A 20671-nucleotide genomic window follows, 5' to 3' on the forward strand; every position below is an offset into this window, starting at 1 on the left:
AAGGCAAGGAAAACACAGCAGGAGTCATAGTGAGGTTTTGGAACATGGGGAAGCCATTCAGCTGGTGAGTGAAGCAGGGGTCTAGAAATAAACAGATGACTCAAAAGAAGAGATAAAAGTTGATACAGATCTCCAGAATCGTTCTTGTTTCTTGTAGTTAAAACAACCCTAAAAAACAGACCCGATAAGCCAAAATAGAGGATAGATGAGAGAACAGACAATATACGTCTTTGCTAATTTGGTACAGTGAAGAAATCTCAGAGTCATGAACAGTGTCCAGCTTTCAAAGCCAATGAGTGCTTTTTTTTGTAAGAAAGTAGGTCACTTTCAGAAATCCATCAATGCAGGTGACAGCCACAGAAAAGGAAAAGATTAAAGAATTACCCACAGAAACAGAGAGTTGAGATAGAACAATCTCCAGAGGAAAATAAAGCCAAAGATTTTCTAAGGGAAATTAGTAACTAGCTCATTTTAGGATGCAGGCATTTACATCAATGTGCATCATACCCTTAGACACTGGAACATGTGCCAAAGTATTCTCAGATCAAGAGCCTTGGTTGACAATACACTCAACTTACATCCAATTGACATTCAGCATATGATAAAGGATGTTATGCATACAAATCCACATAAGACATTATTAAGAAGAGAAAAAGATCCAAGATACTGTAAAGAAATAAATTGCCTGCTGTAACAGGACCACATCAATAGCTGTAAAGAATAGATTTCCATATCCCGGTTCAGGCAACCGTCTGTGTGGAGTTTGCACATTCTCCCCGTGTCTGCGTGGGTTTCCTCCGGGTGCTCCGGTTTCCTCCCACAGTCCAAAAATGTGCAGGTTAGATGAATTGGCCATGCTAAATTGCCCGTAGTGTGAGGTGAAAGGGTAAATGTTGTGGAATGGGTCTGAGTGGGTTGCTCGTCGGAGGGTCGGTGTGGACTTGTTGGGCCGAAGGGCCTGTTTTCACACTGTAAGTAATCTAATTTATTCTAATTTCATAAATACAATATGTTAAAAAAAAGTAATTCAAGAGAGAATTTCAGAGTTCAGAAAAAGCAGTTCTGAAGAAGTTTCATTCAAAATGTTAACTCAGTTTCTGTCTCCACAGATCCTGCCAGACCTGCTGATTTTCTCCAGCATTCTCAGTCTCAGACAACTACCTTCCATCCAACAACCTACCATTCTTTCAAGAGAAAAGAAAGAAATCACATTTGGGGAGAGTAGTGAAACCTTCAGATCACCTGAATTTGTAAATTCAAAGGTTTGGGGAACATAGGGTAATGATAAATGTAAGTATATAAGTAAATGCATAACAAAATAATAATTTTAAAATAATATAAGGAAGAAAGATTTGGAAGGAGATGTTGTATATACCTGACATACCTCTGTAGTAAAGTAAACCATTCTCATACAATCTGTAAATTGCTGCACAGATGGAATGAATTTGCTTACTCATCAAGACTCTTCTTGTTGGAGCAGCAAGGTAGATATCCCAATCCACACTAAGTCACTTCAATGAACCCACACATAATAGGGATGAACAAAGGTTGGTAGTACTCAATTTCTCCAATCCTCCATCTTCTGTTCTTGTTTCCAATTTGAATGGATTGTCCAAATTCTAGATGCTGGTCTTTTATATTTCTCTTTTTGTCACTTTCAATGTAGTGTGAACCCGTAACATACAAACATTGAGGATTTGGTAGTGATAATTGAAGGCCATGCTGTGTAAAGTCCATATCCCTATAGAAGCTGGATGTATACAGCGTGCATTCTTTTACTTTACTGCTGTTTTTATTCCGACTTATTGGCTGTGTTGTTACTACTTATGTATTCCTGAACTTCAAAGCCCCCATTACTCCTGGCAACGCAACATCCAAGTGGATTTCCTCAGATGCATCAATTGTGGTGTAGGCACTGGTTAATAATATACTATTATCTTATCCCAGGAATTCCAATGAAATTCAGCAAATAATTCTCCCATGCATCCCGCCAGCATGGTGCCTCAGTAGCTAGCAATACTGACTCACAGTGTCAGGGACTTGGGTTCAATTCCACCCTCAATGAGTCACTGTGGGAAGTTTGCATATTGTCTGCATGGGTTTCTTCCCACAGTCCAAAGATATGCATTTTAGGTGGATTAACCATGTTAAATTGCCCATAATATTCATGGATTTGTGGGTTAGCATGGTTACAGGGGGTAGGGAGGTGCTTCTGGGTGGGATTCTCTTCAGAATGTCAGTGTAGATTCAATGGGCTGAAAAGTTAAAGGACTTGCTGGTTGGTGAGTGAGCTTCCATATGAAAGGGATTCTATGTAATTGTTTTAGGATAAGAGCAGGATTTGTTGTTTACAAGTCCATTAACATTAACTGCATGTTACAATAATCAAGTTCCAATAAACTTTATTTTGGGTTGTCATAGGACTCTAAAACATGTAACGAGTTACTCAGAAGTCTGAACTCTAGATTACATCCTTTCGGAAGTTACCTGTGAGCTTAAGTTTTCTGTGAAGACTTCTTGAAATCTATTTCAAGGTGTGAAGAGGGTATTATCATTTTCAGATCATTTCAACAATATTTTTTGAAAACTTAACAGAGAAGTATGGTGATATTGGTCTAATGTTTTTTCGAACATTTTAATGCATATATTTATTCATTAATTGCTATGTGCCTCCTGCTTCCATATAATCCTATCTTTTATAAATAAATTACAGTCTGAATCGTATCATCAAACAATATGGTCTGTGCCATCTTCCGAAGTAAATAGGAGAACATTCATGGACAGTCTAGTTTTTCTACAAATGCTTAAGCTGATAAAAATATAATTTTTATCCGAATCAAAAATATAATTGTTAGTCTTGTGACAAACTATTATCATTCAATTCACATATAAGATTCCAGTTGATATATGATGTAAGTTCATTTGGGAAAACATTATATTTTGCTGTAAACTCAAATTAACTCAAATCAAGAGAAAGCTCAAATTATATCCTGACCCTGAACTAAACATAATAATGATTCATTTACTGAACAAGTATTTTGCATTCGTCAAAACATTCCCCAGAGAAAGAGACCAGTAAAGAGTTAAAGGACTTACTGGTTGGTGAGTGTGCAAACATATTTTGATTTCCAGTCACGTGGTGCTTTAATAACCAATGGCTTCTGTTAAATGTAGCACTATGAGAGGTCATGCAAATCCAGTGTTAAATAGTCTGAAACATATATTTTAAATTCAAATGCAGGTTGTGTGCAGGAAACCGAACCATGGGAGATTATAATTAAAGCAGCATTTCTTTGACTCAACAAGGGTAAGCCTCAGGTACAGATATTATTCCCTTCCTTTAACTTGGGCCATCAAGTGAAAAATTTCAGCTGGTTTAATAATTAATGCGTGATGCAGCACCTTTTCTGGTGGATGAAATGCTCCTTTGTTTCACTACAATTAAACAAATAGACTATTAGAACAAGGCGACACTCCTACTTCTCCAAGCTGCCTAACGAAAGATGCTGTTGTCACCTTCTGAAGTACTAACAAATGATCAGTTCTGTTTGACTCTTCCTATGGAAAAAATCTTCTCCTGTAATGGATTTGCTTCACTGAACTGTTCTTTATGAGTACACACTTACGCTTGAAGTACACGTGAGTAGCACCTTAGGCTGTTTAATGGACAAGTTTAGTTCCACAGATAGTGAACCAAGAATCAGGATATGCTTCACAAATGAATTATGTTTCCTGCAGCGTTGTGGACTTTAGACATGTATTCATTTTAGTGAGAAGCAGTTCATGAATGTGCAACAAAGGTAAAAGTTTGAATGTAACTTTTAGTGTGCAGCTTTGTCTTAAATTTGTTCCATTTTATTGTTCAGCGTAAACAGATTTCTGATTCAGATGGAAAATTGTAGCTCTGATAGGTGTTAAAGTTTCACCAAGGGGAATTATATGGAGACAGTGAATTCCAATGCCATACATTGTGCTAGTGGCATTCAATACACTTTTAGTTGGTGACTATAGCTACACATCCTGGTAAATGTAAGTAATCGGATTTATAAAGAACCAGCATGTGATTTGTGTTAGGGCCACACCCTGATGAAAGGTATAAGTTAATAGCAGGTTTATTTCTGAAAATCCACATGGTTTTTCTGCCACATTATTAGAGCTGAAAATGTGTTGCTGGAAAAGCGCAGCAGGTCAGGCAGCATCCAAGGAGCAGGAGAATCGACGTTTCGGGCATGAGCCCTTCTTCAGGATGTTAAATAGTCTGAAACATATATTTTAAATTCAAATGCAGGTTGTGTGCAGGAAACCGAACCATGGGAGATTATAATTAAAGCAGCATTTCTTTGACTCAACAAGGGTAAGCCTCAGGTACAGATCATATTGTTTGATGATACGATTCAGACTGTAATTTTTCCAGCAACACATTTTCAGCTCTGATCTCCAGCATCTGCAGTCCTCACTTTCCCCTGCCACATTATTACCCAGTCTCTGGACATCCATTGAGCTAAAAACTAGGTTCTGTAGAACCAGTTCTGTAGAAGTTGAAGTATGGTTTCATTTGTTGATAAACCTTTACCCTTCACATTGAGCTGATATTATTATTTACAAATACTTTAGACTGTTTTCATTGTAAGGGGTTTGGATAATATTATAATACATAAGATGTGGATTGGTCACTTTTTAACTATGCTTTGCTCAAACATGATAAACTATTACAGACTTGAACTCACTCTACAACTTTTTTTATTAATCTCATGCTTCGCAATATTTAGTGGTAAGGCCTGTGGTAATTAGGAGGATGTATTGTTTAGTTATAATAGACATAAATGAAAATATTATATCATTTTTATTAATAATACCTGTAAAAGGTTTCGTATGGTGCTTCTTAATTGGTTGGAGAATATATGAGTATACGACAGGTGTACTGTACTGTACAACACAAACAGACTCTCTGTCAACTTCAGCACCTGGGGAGAAATCTACCGGAGTGGAACCTTCACCTGTTGTGGAATCACCTGATCCTCACCCGAACGAAATCCATGCAAAGAAAAGTCTTCGGTTCTTCAAAGGAAAGGCAGTGGTCCACTCCAAAGATCAACCCCACTTAATTATACAGGTCTCCCATGCTGCCATTGATGAAAAAAATATGCAAATACTGCTCAATGAGCAGAAATATACTTTTGCATTTTAACTTTTGCAGTGTGGGGTTGCATTAGTATAATGCTGGGCAAAACTTTACTGATCATCTGTAAAGTATTCTGATTGATCGATATATTTTTGAGACCAATTGTGAAGAACCAGACATGATTTTAGAATATCTAGTTATAATGAAAATGATTATAATCAATCATGGAGATGTTGTGAGCCGCAGTAAATTCATCCCAATTAGAAAATACGAGCTGGCATGTTTCAAGGGAGTGGAGTTTGAATTCTGCACTGTTCTATTTGATATGGTGTCTGGTTGCCTCCCCACCACAAGTGCAGTTGGTAGGGGTGATGTGTACTGTAAATGTTTACATTATTTCAGAACAGTCAATAATGGATGTGGAACAGGAAGATCAGGCTGGCTGGCAATCAAAAATAGATTCCAGGAAGGGAACAAGAGAAGTGATGTTGATGTAGATTAATGTTATAGTAAACGATAGCGATTTGTGCTTTATTTCAGTTTTTATTAGTTCATTATTACATTAGAAATGTTATTACAATGTTCATGTGTTAGCATACAAAGGGAATCCATGCGGTTTGATTTTAAAGAAAATATTGTCAGTGATGGCCAATGGAGCTAGGATAGTAATTGATATCTATGGCTGTACATGGCCCTGATCAGGAATCGCCAGTGAACTGTGAATCCCAACTGAACATTTTGAAGCAGCTCACTTCTTTGACAAGGACCACGTTGGGTCCAGTTGCCATTTTGGCAAAGGCTGTCAGTTAGGTTGTGGAAGAAGAATGAGAGAGGATCCATAATTTGAAAATGGCCTTCGGGAGTCCATAGAGCATTAAGTGATGTGTTCCTGCCCAACTCCAGCTGCGCATAAACATTCCTGATGACGAAACGTCGACTCTCCTGCCCCTCAGATGCTGCTTGACCAGCTGTGCTTTTCCAACACAACATTTTTTGACTCAGCTTCACATAAAGGCAAGTTTAGAAAATCATTTACTTACTTCTACTGTGTGTGGCCTCCAAAGGTTTCTATTGGTGAGTCCTTTCACTTAGCCATGTTATGTGCCAAATAAAATGAGTATTGTGTAGCTGCCAGTTTTGCAAGCATGTCCCTATGGATGATTTAGACGTCCCAGTAACCTATTCAAGGATCCCAAATCCTCTTTTCGATGATCACCACATAATCAGAGATATTTCAGTGCTTTGAAATTAACTATATTTGCTATTTTCTGCACCTCAGTAGGCTGAACAACCTCTATCTGCATTGTAGGGATTCTATCATTCCATAAACCTTCCACATCTAAAGGATTTTCAAAAATCAAAATTAATGAATTTAGATAATCAGCATCCATTGCTTTTAAAAACACAGGTGGCACGGTGGCTCCGGGGTTAGCACTGCTACCTCACGGAATCAGGGACTTAGGTTTGATTCTAAACTTGGGTGAATGTCTATGTGGAATTCGCATGTTCTCCCTGTGTCTGTGTGGGTTTCCTCTGAGTGCTCTCTTTTCCTCCCACAGTCCAATGATGTGCAGGTTAGGTGGATTGACCATGCTAACTTGCCCTGTAGTATCGAGTGATCCACAGGTTCGGTGAATTAGCCATGGTAAATGTGGGATTATGGGGATAGTGTAGGAACTGGATCTGGGTGGGATGCTCTTCAGTGGGTCAGTATAACTCAATGGGCTGAATGGCTTCTTTCCACACTGTAGGGATTATATGATTCAAAGTGCTTTGTGTCTATGGAAACAACCTTTTCAGATCTGGTGCATATCTTATGAACAATGGAACAGTTTACCAGATGCAACACTCGTATACAGAAAAAAGTATGAGACGTTTTTTTTAATCTAGTAAACTGCCTTTTATTTGGCTATCTGCCATTCCCATGCTTTGTTGTTTACACATACAACATCCATCAGTGAATGTGAAGGATTAAGGGCTCTGGTGTAGTCAGTCTGGTTTTCCATGCAATTGTTCACAATTAATCACGAGACAATTATGAAACTAATATCCAGCAAGACAGCTTCCTGTAATTGTGATCTGATGCTAAAACCTTTTAATACAGAGGCAATAAATGTAAATCCAAACATATGCCCATTGATCTAATAATTAATGTATTTTATAACGTATAATTCTTTAGCATTTTTATTTAAAATATTACCTTCCTTAGCCAGGTACAGTTAGACTATTTCTGCTAGCCATAGTGTTTGCTTTAAGGTATGGCTCACAATTAATGTGTCAGGCGAGCAGGTTTTTCAGGTCTTTCTTACACATTAACGTTGATTTGAAGCACGCAGAAGTTTATAAAGGCATTAGATCATAGATTTGCTCATGTTATACTTCATTAACTAGATGTGCCAAAAAATATTTCAAGAGGTTCTTTCTCTCCTCCACCACCATACAGGGTATGAGTGGACAGGGAGAGTTTTGGCAAACCACTGTCAGTCTCCTGTAGTCTGGCGCTTCTCTCTGCAGAGCATAGAGCTCTCATTGTGCCGAATGCCCATTATTGTACTATGGCTCATTTGAATGCAGCACAGAATGCAAAAACCGAGCATTAAACTTAACCCATTACAATCTTCTTTTTGTTTATTATTTAACTTTAATTTTTAACTTTTACCTTGCAATAAAAAAACAATATTGCTTTAAGTACAATAGAGTGGATTGTTACGTGCCAACAACTGGAAGTGGATTTTCTTACAGACCTCTAGAATGCCAGCAGTTGCTGACAAGTTGAAAAGCCATCTGTAGCAAAATGGCACTTACCCTTGTGAGTGCTGAGGAGCAGGCCCTCATTGCAAAACAAAATAGGATAGATGCAGAAATTGTCCCAGTCCCTGCCATAACTTTGTTGAAAGATCATGGAAAACCAGAAAGACGCATTAGTAAAACACTTCCTGACATATCTCTGCGACTTCCACTAGGGCTTTTATTGTAAGAGTTAAGAAGAGTATCCTATGGTCGTTACTGGTGAATATACCCTTGTTACAAAGAATTATGCTAGCAGTGAACCTCTGAAAGAACATTTTCAGGTTGTACCCTAGCAAAGTTTCAAGACCTATGACTTCTCAGTGCTGTAATGATCTAGCCAAGTAAGATATGTCAGAAATGAAATGAGTCTATATTAGTCAGCTAAAAGCTGGAAAGATTGATAGAACCAGTACAACAATATGGCTAAAGTAAATTGTTATGTAAGACTTAAAAATGGAAAAAAAGTTGGAAATAATTTTTTTGCCTTCAAAGTGTCACAGGAATTCTGCAGAAGATACGAATATAGTAGCTGAATAGGCTATTCAGTACAGAGTCATACAGAGACATAGAGATGCACAGCAACAGATCTTTTGGTCCAACTCATCCAGGCCAACCAGATATCCTAAATTAATCCAGTCCCGTTTGCCAGCACATGGCCCATAACTCTCTAAACTATTCATTTTCATATACCCTTCTAGATGCCTTTTAAATGCTGTAATTGTACCAGCCTCCACCACTTTCTCTGGCAGCTCATTCCATACACGCACCACGCTCTGTGTGAAAACGTTGCCCCTTAGGTTCATTTTAAATTTTTCTCCTCTCACCCTAAATCTATCCCCTCTAGTTTTGGAGACCTTGTCTATTTACCCTATCCATGCCCTCATGATTTTATAAACCTCAATAAGATCACCCCTCAGCCTCCAACACTCCAGGGAAAACAGTCCCAGCCTATTCAGCCTCTCCGAATAGCTCAACCCTCCAACCCTGACAACATCCTTGTAAATCATTTCTGAACACTTTCAAGTTTCACAACATCTTTCCTGTAGACTAGAATTGCACACAATATTCCTAAAGTGGCCTAACATATGTCCTGCACAACCACAATATGACCTTCCAACTCTATTACTCAGCGCTCTGACCAATAAAGGTAAGCATACAAAACACCTTCTACCTACCTGCGACTGCACTTTCAAGGAACTATGAACCTGCACTCCAAGGTCTTTTTGTTCAGCAACACTCCCTTGGACCTTACCATTAAGTGTATAAGGCGAAAGTGAGGACTGCAGATGCTGGAGATTAGAGTCGAGAGTGTGATGCTGGAAAAGAACAGCAGGTCAGGCAGCATCTGAGGAGCAGGAAAGTTGACGTTTCGGGCAAAGGCCCTTCATTCCTGATGAAGGGCTTTTGCCCGAAACATTGACTTTCCTACTCCTCAGATGCTGCTTGACCTGTTGTGCTTTTCCAGCACGACACTCTCAACATTAAGTGTATAAGTCCTGATTTGCCTTTCTATTCAGTACAATCAAGGCTGATCATACATTTTAATACCTTTTTTCCCACACTACCCTCACATTCCTTTGCATTATTGGTGGTTAGGATTTCTATTATATCCATATTCAAAAATTGATTGTCCACAGCTCTCTGGGGTAGAGACTTCTAAAAATTCACAACCCAACGTAAATGGAAGAAATATTTCTGCATTTCTGTTTTAAGTGACTTCCTCCTTACACTGATATTGGGTCTGCTGGTTCTGGACTCCCCACCTACGAGAAACATCTTAACTGTCACTACCCTGTCTATCCCCTCATGTGCTTTGCAGGTTCCAATAAGAATCTCATTCTTCAAATTTCTGCAGAATACTGACCCAGTTTCCCCAAACTCTCTTCTTAGGATAGTCCTGTTCTCCACTGAGCAAGACTGATGAACTATCATTGCACCCTCTCCATGAAAATAACAGTCTTCCTGTATGGTACTTTTCAAAGCCACGTATGCAGACTTCCTATCAACAATTCTATTAGTAATATCCTCAAGAAACCCCAACCAGGTTTGTGGAAGATGATTTTCTATTCATAAATCTATGCTGACTATCCAATCAGATCATTATGATCCTAGTGTCCATTTATCATAAATAAATAAATAAATAAAAGCAAAGTTCTGCAGATGCTGGCGATATGGAATAAAAACAGAAATTACTAGAAAAATTTAGCAAGTCTGGCAGCATCTGTGGAGATACACACAGAGTTAATGTTTGAGTCTAACATGATTCTTCCTCAGAAGTATATATTTATTACGTCTTTTAGATAACATCAGTTCTAATATTTTCCCTATTACTGATGTAGGGCTAGCTGGTCTATAGTTTCTCTTTTTCTCACTCTCCATCACTTCTTAAATAGTTGAGTAACAATCGCTAGTTTCAAATTTACAGACACTAATTCCAGAACCTGTAGAACTTTCAAAGATTATCATCGACTACCTCCACAGCAACCTCTTTCAACACTCTGGGAGCATATAATCTCAGGTCCCAGGACTTTTCAACTCAGTCACATTAATTTCTCCAACACAACCTTACAATTAATCATTTCCTTCAATTCCTCATTTTCCATTGCCCCTTGTCTCTTTAATACTGGACGGTCTCTTGTATCTTCATCAGTGAAGGCAGACACAAAGTAATCTGTTAGCTTCACTACCATTTCTCAATTTCCCATTATAAATTCTCCTGACTCTGCCTGTAATAGATCAAAATGTACCTTGGCCTTTCATGTTCATTCACTTCTTGGAATTTTTATAGTCAATTTAATTTTTTTTTTGCTAGTTTAGATTAATATTCTTTCCTCCCTTTTTTTATTAGTTCCTTGGTCCTCCTTTTCAGTACCTTCCACCCGCTGGTTTCCTATTACTTCTGGTAACTTTATAAACCTTTTCCCTTTAATCTTACCTAACCCTTTACTTCCTTTTTAGTCACAGTTGACAGCATTGTTTTGAGTTTCATGCTTTGAAGGATTGCACATTTGCTGTAAACTATGTAATAATTCTTTAAAGGCAGAATAGATATAAACAGCTGAGTTTGGAAGATTTGAGTTATAAAGAAAGGTTGGATAGGCTGGATTTTTTTTTCACTGGAAGGTCGGTGGTTGAGAGGTGACCTTATAGAAGCTTATAAAATAATGAGAGGTATAGATAGGGTTAATGGTGGTTGTCTTTTCCCTGGGATGGGAGATTTCAAGGCTTTAAAGGCTATCCATTGCCAATGTATCAACACATCTGTTAATATATTGTTACAATCCAACTCAGACAATTTGCCTTCATACTTCCAGAATTTCCAATTTTCAGATTTAACACCCTGGCTTCAGACTGAATTACCTCACTTCCAAATTTGTTTTGCAACAAGATTATTAGAGTGAAAGAGTCATAGAGATGTACAGCATGGAAACAGATCCTTCTGTCTAACTCATCCATGCCAACCAGATATCCAAAATTAATCTAGTCCCATTTGCCAGTGTTTGGCCCATATCCCTCTAAACCCTTCTTATTCATGTACTCATCCAGTTGCCTTTTTAATGTCGCAATTGTACCAGCCTCCACCATTTCCTCTGGCAGCTCGTTCTATACACAAACCACCCTCTGCATGAAAAGACTCCCTCACCCTGGGGAAAAGACTTTGTCTATTTCTCCTATATCTCCTATCCCCTCATAATTTTATAAACCCCTATAAGTTCACTCTTCAGTCTCTGACACTTCAGGGAAAGTAGCCCCAGTCTATTCAGCCTCTCCCTATAGCTTAAACCCTCCAACCCTAGCACTATCCTCGTAAATCTTATCTGAGCCTTTCAGAACCCTTTCAAGTTTCACAACATTTTTCCTATGGTCAGGAGACCAGATTTGCATGCAATATTCCAAAAGTGGCCTAATCAATGTCCTGTACAGATGCAACATGATCTCCCAACTTCGATACTCAATGCACTGACCAATACAGGAAAGCATACCAAATGCTTTCTTCATTATCCTCTCTACCTGCAACTCACATATACTAAATTAAATGCCACCTGCCACTCCTCAGCCTATTGGCCTATCTGAACAAAGTGCCTTTGTACTCTGAGTTAACCTTCTTCACTGTCCACTACACCATCAATTTTGGTGACATCTGCAAACTTGCTATGTATACCTTCTACATTGACATCCAAATCATTTATATAAATATCAAAAAGCAGAGGACTTGTGGCACACCACTGGTCACAGGTCTCTAGTCTGAAAAGCACTACCACCCTCTGTCTTCTACCATCGAGCCAGTTCTGTATCCAAATGGATAGTTCTCCCTGGTGTTTAATCTTTTTCATTGTGTAACATTAGATCAAAATATACATTCTCTCATCAGTTCCCCACCATACTACTCTGGAACACCATCCCCACACACAGCAGACACTCATTAGCAGCATTTGTGATCATTAGGTTTACCAAGTCTGTACACAGATGGAAGTCGCCCATGGTTACTGGAAAGTACCCATGTTACATGCTTCTCTAATCTGATTGATATCATGCTCCATACTACCATTTCTGTTTGTTGGCCTTTAAACAACGAAGGCCTACTAAAGTTTGCCCCTTACTGTTTTTTAATTTCACCTAAAGAGCTTCCACATTTTCACTCTGAGATGTTTCTGTATTAATGTATTGATCTCATCTCTTACTAACAGTAGTTCACCACCTTTTTTTCTAGCGCTTCCTAAATGTCAAATTGACAAGAATATTTAGTTCACAGGCCTAGTCACCTTGCAGCCATGTTTCTCTAATGGCAATTTGATCATTCTCATTTACCTTAATTTGTTATTTTGAATCATTTATCTTGTTAAGAATGCTGCATGGATCCATGCAGATGCCCTTAACATGGTCTTTTTGACACTATTCCCATTCTAAGCTTAGTTGATGCTTGTCTGCATTTCGCCTGCCTTCTAATTTCACTTGCCACTTTTCTACCTTCTGTTACCAGTTTTACTGCCTTCTGAACTGAGTTTTCCCTGAAGGATCCCATCCACCTGACAAACGAGTTTAAACCTTCCTCAACAGTGCTAGCAAATCTCCCCACAAAGACCTAGTTCTGTTAAGGTATAATCAATTCATGTTATCTAGGCTGCCCCAGAACCAGTTCCAGTGCTTCAGGCAACTGATGCCCTCCCTCCTACACCAGTTCTTCAGTCATGTGTTCAAGCAAGAACATGAAAATATTTTGGTTGTTAACATGTCTTCAGGGCAGCCAAGTTTACAGGATAAGTATCTCTGGAGTTACAGAAGAATCTGCATTTGCAGCAGTAGTGCAAGGTGTTTAGTGCAAATGTTTAATGAGAGTCTAATGACCTTAAAAATAATTGAACTTTCAAGCATTGATTGTGACCCAACTGCTAACAGCATAACTGTGAAATTCTGCCAGTTAACTGAAATTGATTTGAGAAGTTATCTGCAGCTTGAAATTCACAAATTACATGTGAGGGAGAGCTTCCTTAGTGAAACAGATTTATGTTTAGCAAAATGCTGAAACACTGAAGAGCTTAAGGGTTTATATATATATTAGAACTATAGAGAACTTATGTGCAATCCATGCTTCAATTAAAGAGGTGTGACTGAAGCCCATCAAACAGATAATAACAATATATGAGGGTTGTGGGTAGGATGAACAATGTCAAGAAAGATATCCCATGCAGTGCTTACTGTGGGAGAATTAAAGGAAATGCACTTATTTTGTCTCAATGTTATGTTGAGGGTCAAAGAAAAACCAAATGTCATTCAATAACAGACACACAGAGAGTGAGGCAGAATTAGAAGTCATTAAATCATCAACCTGTTTTCAGTCGAGGAGGTGAGAGCTGCTGCTGGAAGTCACTGCCCCAGCCTGCAGGGGTACTTTGTATACATTTATTTACAACAGGCCCAGTTACCTTCCAGCTGGCTTATGTAACATGATCATCAGCAATAATCAGATAAGCCTGAGAAAGGTGCACTATGAGCAAACAAGCCAGGATCTTGTAACGTGTAATAAGATTGCACTAAAATATTTGCAATGCTTCGGAATGTAACCAAAATTCTGGAAGAAATACCATTAAATAATTAATAATTGCACAAAGCCTTGGTGAGCCCATACTTGAGTAACTTTGAAACCAAAAAACTGCTGGAAATCTGAAACAAAATCCTGATTTTGCCTGAGTAACTTTGATTTCCTCAACTAAGGAGATGTAATCTTTCTGAGTGGGAGCCATAAACATTCAGTAGATTGAATCGGGGGATTTGGTGATTGAACTACGAGAAGTTGAGTGGACGAGACCTATATACCCTAGAATTTCAGAGAACGAGAGGTAACTTCACTGAAATTTAACTTGATCAGGTTGAAACTGAGATGGATCATTGACCAGAGATTTGAGAACAAGTTGGTCACTGTCTCAGAATAAGAGTCAGCCATTTAAAATGGAGATGAAGAGAATTCTTCAGTCAAAATGTTGAGGATATTCAGAACTGAAATTGAATACATTAAAGGGATGAATAGATTTTTTTGCATACTAAGGGGACTAGGGGACATTGGGGAATAATGTGGAAAGTTGGAGTTCAGGGTAAAAGACCATGATCATATTGAATCTTGGAGCAGGCTTTATTAGCCTAACATGTTCGTATGCTTCAGGTAAACTAAAGTCCTATGAATGCTGAGAATTGAAATCTTGCCAGTGATGCTGGAAACATGTAAAACTAGTTGGTATCTGAGGAGTGGGAATCAAAGTTAGTGTTTTAAGTCACATGAGAGTTGAAACTTGCTGCAGATGAACAGCATTTAAATAATAGAGGCAGGAAAGAGCCATATCTCATTGTTGGGAGTATGTTGCACAAACAAGTGGAATTGTTACGGATTCAGTTGGAAAATATAGTGAAATCATTATAGTGAAGGTATTTCCCATCAATTCTAAGCTCATTATCAATATCCTGGGAATTATTATTGACCAGAAATTGGATGATTCACAGAAGCACAGTGGGTACAAGAGCAGATCTGAGGTTAGGAAGCTTGCAGTGAATAACATACCTCCTGACTTCCAAAGTCTGTCCAAGATCTATAATCCACTGGTCATGTTTGTGATGGAATACTCCCCATTTGCCTGGATGGGTGTAGTTCCATCAACTTTCAGGAAGCTCAAGATCATCCTAGTCAAATCAGGCTGCTTGATTGGCAACTATTGCTCAGTAGCAGCAATGTATACCATCTGCAAAATGTGCTGCAGAAATTCATCAAGACTCCTTAGGCAGCATCTTCCCAATTCTCAACCACTATCATCTAGAAGAACAAGGACAACAGATACTTGGGAACACCACTGCCTACAATTCCCTCTCCAAACCACTCACCATCCTGACTTGGAAATAAATCACAGTTCCTACAATGTTTCTGGGTCAACATCCTGGAACTTACTCCCGAAAGCATTGTGGGTCAACCCACAACACACGGACTGCAGAGGTTGAAGAACGCAGTTCATCACCATCTTCTGATGAGCAACTAGGGCTAGGCAGTAAACACAACTCTAGCCAGCAATGTCCACATCCTGTGAATTAAAGAAATTTTTAAAAATTAGAATCTATTATAAAGGTTATGATTGATGGATATTTAGCATATAATTATCTGACTGGACAGAGTCAACAAAGATTGATAAATAGGAAACCATTTTTGATTTCTTGAAGAACACGTTTGTTAGGCATGGAACAGAAAAAAAAATGCAGATGCTGGAAGTGTGTTTGTTAGGCACGATTTGACTCTTACAAATCTGAATTGTCAATCCAAAATTCATTAAAGTCTTTCGAAATTACTACTCATTTAATTCTGTACAAAGTTCCTGGAACCTTACCAACTGCAGAAGTTTAGCCTCCATGAGCAAAAGACTGCTGGACCATTATGCTCAACTTTAAGGGACTTATGATCAAAGTCATCCATGTCCCTTTGAGCATCAACGCCTGCTAATCTCTCACCACATAAGTACTCTGTACCTTTGTTCCTCCTACAAAAGTAAATAACCTCACACTTACCCACATTATATTCTATCTGGCATCCTCTTTTCCACTCATCCAGCATGTCTAATTCCCCATGAAGCTACTTTGCATCCTCTTCACAACTCATATTCCCATCAACTTCTGTATCATTCACAAACTTCAAAATATTACATTTCACCCACATTCAAATCATTGGCATAGATTGTGAAGAGCGAGGGGCAGGCAGTGATCTTTGTGGTACCCACTGGTTTGCCTGCCAACTTGAGAGTGACCCACTTATTCCTAGCCTCTGCTTCCTGTCTATTATCCATTCTTGTGTATTAGCCCCAATCCTACATGCTTTAATTTTGTTTACTAACTTTCAGTTTTTCTAAATTTTTTTGAGAATCCAAATACTTCATATTCACTGACTCTGCCAACAACATCCTCGGAAAATTCCATCTTATTTATCAAACATTATTTCTTATTTATCAATCCTTGTTGACTGTCCAATTAGACAATTATATGCTAAATATCTATTCATCATAACCTTTATAACAGATTCTAATTATTTTATTATTGCTGATCTGACCTTAACCAATCTGTAAATCCATGTTTTCTCTCTCCATCCTGAGAGTGAACTTACATTTGCAATCTTCCTATCTACAGGCACATTGCAGAATTTACAGAAGTTTGAAAAATGACGTGAAACCACAGGTTAAAGTCAGCTCTGCTGTTTTATCATGCTTATGATTACTATTTCCATGAAGTTTTTTCTCATTGAGCCAAGGCTACATTGAGGTCTGGAGCTGAGTAGCCCTGACGGAACCCAAACTGGGTGTTACTGAGCAAGTCATCGCTGAGCAAGTGTTGATGACACCTTCCATCACTTTACTAATGATCATGAGTAGACCAGTAGGATGTGAATTAGCTGGGTTGGATTTGAGTCGAGAATGTATTGCTGGGAAAGCACAGCAGGTCAGGCAGCATCCGAGGAACAGGAGAATCAACGTTTCAGGCATAAGCCCTTCATTAGGAATCAATTTCTCCTGGGTTGGACTTGTCCTACTTTTTGTGTACAGGACATACCTGCGATGTTTTCCATATTGTTGTGTAGATACCAGTGTTATAACTGTACTAGAATAGCTTGGCTAGGGGTGAAGCAAACTTTGGAGCACTATTTCTGATGGTGCTTCATCAGAACTGAAGTGAAGTTCTGATGAAGAGTCATCTAGACTTGAAACATTAGCTTGCTCTCTCCCCATGGATGCTGCCTGACCCATTGTGATCTTCAGCATTTTTTGTTTTCAGTACAGGTTCCAGCATCTGCAGTAATATTCTCCTACACTATTTGTATGGTTGGTCCAGTCAAGTTTCTAGTCAATTATATCTCTCAGGATCATGATGGTGTGGGGAAAATCAGGAATGGGAATTCTGATAAACATCAAAAATGGGTAGATTTTCTCCTGTTGGAGATGGTTATTGCCTGGCACATATATGACATGAAATTTAATTGCCACTTACAAATTTTGGGTAGAAGGAAAAGGAAGGCAAATAATTGGTAAAACTTTAAAAGTAGCAGAACAGAGTATTAAATGTTCAGAAATGTTTTAAGAAGTAGTGGGTTAGAAAAAGCATGTTGAATTCTATGTTTACAAAGAGGGGCTAACCCCATACACATCATTAGTAATATCGCTCTTCAAGGATGTGAACACATTTAGCTGCAGCCAAGCAACTTTGCCATGGAAAAAGGTTTAGAAGTCTAATTTCACTTTTGGCTGCTTGTTTTGGATATGAGAAAGGATAAGCAGGCACTGGAGATATTGTATTAAAAATGCACAATATATTAGATGGCTGCATTAATTCCAGTGTACCACTAGGTGGCATAGCAAACTGCACACTCGGAAAGAGGCCACAGTGTTGAGTGATGCAGTAAGGGATGTGACCCACATTCACATTAGGAGAGATTGGGGAAGGCAGCAGCCAAAGAACTTTCTCATGACAGAAGCGGCCAGAAGGATTTGTCACTCTTCGGTGATCTGAACATGCACAGGTGGCCAGTGACTATCTTTGCCTCTGTTGGCAAAACACATTTTCTAAAAATTCTCTCATGGGTGTGGATATTGCTGGCTAGCACTATTTATCAGATATCCCTAGGTGCCCTTGAGAAAGTGATGGTGAGCAGCCTTCTTAAACTCCTGCAGTTCCATTTGCTTTTGGTAGACCTACAAAGCCATTAGGGAAGAAATTCCAGGATTTTGATCCAACATCAATGAAGGAACAATGGTCTATTTCCAAATCAGGATGGTCAGTGGCTTGGAGAGGAACCTGCGTGCAATGGTGTTCCCATGTATCTGTTTGGGAGAAGTGTTGTTGGTTTGAAAGGTGCTGCCTAAGGATCTTTCATTGCTGAATTTCAACAGCACATCTTCTAGATAATACATACTGCGGCTACTGAGCATCGGTAGTAAAGGGAGTGGATGCTTGTAGACATGGTGCCAATCAAGTGGGCTGCTTTGCATTTGATGGTGTCAAGCATCTTGAATGTTGTTGGAGCTGTGCCATTCCAGGCAAGTGGGGAGTATTTCATCACACTGTATACTTGTGCTTTGTAGGTGGTGAACAGGCTTTGGGGAGTTCAGAAACAAGTTAATCTTTACAGGATTCCAAGCCCCTGGCCTGCCCTTGCAGTCATTTTACTTATGTGACTAGCCCAAATTAGATTTGATAATGAGTAATAAGCCAAAATTTAATCGGTTAGGAGTGGCCTTTTGGCCTTTCACTGTGCAGATACAGTCCCCTCAGGAGATGCTGGCCAACTTTACTGGGCTAGATCTGGGCGCGGTTAGAACTACAGATAGAAGCAAAGAGAAGTTCCCTCCTCCAGAAAGATAATTACTAGAGACGAATGATCCTGGAGTGGGACTAGATGCAGGTAGTAGTGTATTTTTGGCAGTGTGTTCTCAATGGGTGTCTTCCATTTTAAGGAGTGGAATGATCCTGGAACCCAAGGATGGGTGGTGCAGAATGTCGGGGAAAGGTGACATGTTGGTGGCAGTGCCCCTAATGCAGACAGGGCACTCCCTGATTATGATGACTTCCATCTTCTTTCACAACTTCTTATCATCTAGGCCAGAAAGATTGGCCTACTTGACCATCCATGGCAGCTTGATTATGTTGTGTGCAGCTCAATATGCAGATCACTATGCTAACAAGCCTAATTGACCTTTAATTATTCATTTACATATAGTGGTTGGGTGCTGGGCTGGCCTGGGGCTATGCTTAGGAGTGGGAGTAAAGGAATCGGGTGCACCATTAACCTATTTTACTTGCCCCCCGCTCCCCCCCGGCCCCATCCATGGAAAACAGAGCCAGTGGGGTCATGCCAAATGCAGCCCAGAGTTTGAAAGAGAAAAATCCCAAAATATCTCATAATCTCATAAGATTCTTGAGTTTGCTGAGGCTGATTTCAGTTGAATGAAACAGAAAGGGTCCATAGCTGTCTGACCAAATCTGTGACAGATTATTAATGGGAGGTGTTCAAACAGAATGTAAGGTGATATGGAAGAAGTTTATCACCCCAAACAGCAAGACCTCTACTTCTAAATAGAAATGATTTGTCAAAAGATTAATTGAGGGACAAAATAAAATAGAAAGAAATAGGATACAGAAAGCAAACAGTGGAACACATCCTGGCACATAAGAAAAAAAACAAAGAAATGCAAAGTGTGAAAAAGCTCAAGTAAGCATGAAAATGTAGGCATGAAAATCTAGCAAGGGATATCAAAACTACACAATGTATTTTTATAGTTTATAGAGAGAAAAAGAATGGTCAGGAGCAATGTGATGCTTTGAAAATTGTTCATGATATTGTCCCATATTCTCCTACCAACCAAAATAGGATAGAAAATCCTGGTTCATAAATCTATGACATCAATGACATGGAACATGTTTGGCCAGGTGCTCTGACTTTTTTTTCCTGTACTGATGCCATTTCCTGTTCTTCCTTCAAACTGAATAATTGCAACAAACTTATCTTCTAATTTCCATTCTTCTCTTGCTTTCCACACAGTCCACCTCAAATTTCCCCCCCCTTCTAGCTTGGTTTGCCTTGATTCTGATGGAGAGGCCAACAATCAATATCCACAAGGCTGTGCTGCCTATGGATTTCAAGGCTATGGCCTTAGTGAGGAAAAGTGGGACTAGGTGTAGGTAGGAGTGTATTTTTGGCAGGACAGACTCAATAGGCTGAAGACTGTATGATTTTATAATTCTAACTTCCCATGGCTACCTTGTGTATGCTTTGAAAGGAATCAAAAAGTGTGGTGCTGGAAAAGCACAGCAGGTCAGGCAGCATCTGATGAGCAGGAGAGTCAATGGTTTGTGAAAGGACTCTATTCTGATCTCTCAGTATCTTAATTTTCATCTTGTTTGTTCTGATGAGGCCACATTCCAACATGTCTTCCTTTTTCTTCATCAGAGAATTTCTTTCCATTGTGGTTGACTTATTGATTCGGCCTTTGACTTTACAGCTTTCTGGACACAACACTGAGTTTAACAATTCCAGATCACAGCCTGCTTCTTTTTAGTTGAGTATATTTGTTAAAAGGCTGAGGTCGCAATCTTCTCCAGTAGACCGTCAAATGCTACTTTCCCCAGGTCTGCAGATGGAAATATATACGAGATGGTAAATTCATGAGATGATGAATATTTATCTAAATGTAAGCCTTTCAGTCTCACAATGAATGAGGAAGTGTGTGATACCAAGTCTACTTT

At 39.0% G+C, this 20671-nt stretch overlaps 1 protein-coding gene across 9 annotated transcripts in view; it reads left to right on the forward strand.

The window, feature by feature from the left end:
• The first annotated feature begins 3460 nt into the window (after positions 1 to 3460).
• The window catches only part of LOC122551405 (uncharacterized), a 34562-nt gene continuing 17351 nt past the window's right edge, over positions 3461 to 20671 (forward strand). Inside the window, exons 1-2 of one of the 9 annotated variants that reach the window (XM_043693241.2) lie at positions 3464 to 3639; positions 9803 to 9956. In XM_043693241.2, coding sequence (XP_043549176.1) covers positions 9879 to 9956 — 78 coding nt within the window. In that variant the 5' untranslated portion in view covers positions 3464 to 3639; positions 9803 to 9878. Of the gene's footprint in view, positions 3640 to 4302; positions 4366 to 5096; positions 5114 to 9802; positions 9957 to 20671 lie in introns of those variants that run through there. The other 8 variants (XM_043693250.2, XM_087987127.1, XM_087987142.1 and 5 more) reach the window with 8 other exon arrangements.

The sequence above is a fragment of the Chiloscyllium plagiosum genome, unplaced genomic scaffold, assembly GCF_037043375.1.
Source record: "Chiloscyllium plagiosum isolate Xiang-an unplaced genomic scaffold, Cpla_swu_hap1 HiC_scaffold_1, whole genome shotgun sequence".
Taxonomy (NCBI): Eukaryota; Metazoa; Chordata; class Chondrichthyes; order Orectolobiformes; family Hemiscylliidae; genus Chiloscyllium; species Chiloscyllium plagiosum.